Raw genomic sequence first — 541 nt, forward strand, 5'->3', positions numbered from 1 at the left:
TCTTTTCGCATCTCCCATTCCCACTGTGAAAACTCTTTGCACAGGCTGTCGTAAGCATGGGCCACAAGTGTGTTTCTGAAACTAAAGATGAAATTCTCATACTTCACTGACTTCCACAGACTTCTCATCCATTCGAGAAACTCGGGGATCTTTGAGAAGGCGTCACTCCTTTCTTTTCCAACTGTCTCCAGAAGATTTTTCTTAAACTCCGCGACAGCCTCACTGTAACCGGTGTTCACTGGTGCCATCGGAGGCGTCCCATGCCAAAGTCCCGGGATGTTCCAGTTGTTGTGTTCCAAGTCATAGTCAACCACATCTGTGAATGCTTGAATCAAAGTGTTTCTCTCCATTTCGGCTGCAATTTGTGTCATTTCGTTGAGTTGGTCCAACAGATGTTGACGTTCTGTCAAGTTTTTGGCATGAGCTGAGACTCCGGCGACATTTTGGTGCACGAAATGACAGATTGGTTTTTTCCCTATTTGTTTCATTCTCATGATGGCATGGACGACAATTTGCAGGACGTCTTTCATTTCGACTGCAT

General features: G+C 45.3%; 1 protein-coding gene across 1 annotated transcript in view; it reads right to left on the reverse strand.

Moving 5' to 3' along the window:
- The window catches only part of LOC109529307 (interferon-induced very large GTPase 1-like), a 2,486-nt gene extending 1,951 nt beyond the window's left edge, over positions 1-535 (reverse strand). Inside the window, exon 1 of the mRNA XM_019892635.1 lies at positions 1-535. This exon is cut by the window's left edge and continues 1,951 nt beyond it. Coding sequence (XP_019748194.1) covers positions 1-530 — 530 coding nt within the window. The 5' untranslated portion in view covers positions 531-535.
- Positions 536-541: the final 6 nt, after the last annotated feature.

This window comes from Hippocampus comes, unplaced genomic scaffold, assembly GCF_001891065.2.
Source record: "Hippocampus comes isolate QL1 unplaced genomic scaffold, H_comes_QL1_v1.1 scaffold198, whole genome shotgun sequence".
In the NCBI taxonomy this organism is placed as follows: domain Eukaryota; kingdom Metazoa; phylum Chordata; class Actinopteri; order Syngnathiformes; family Syngnathidae; genus Hippocampus; species Hippocampus comes.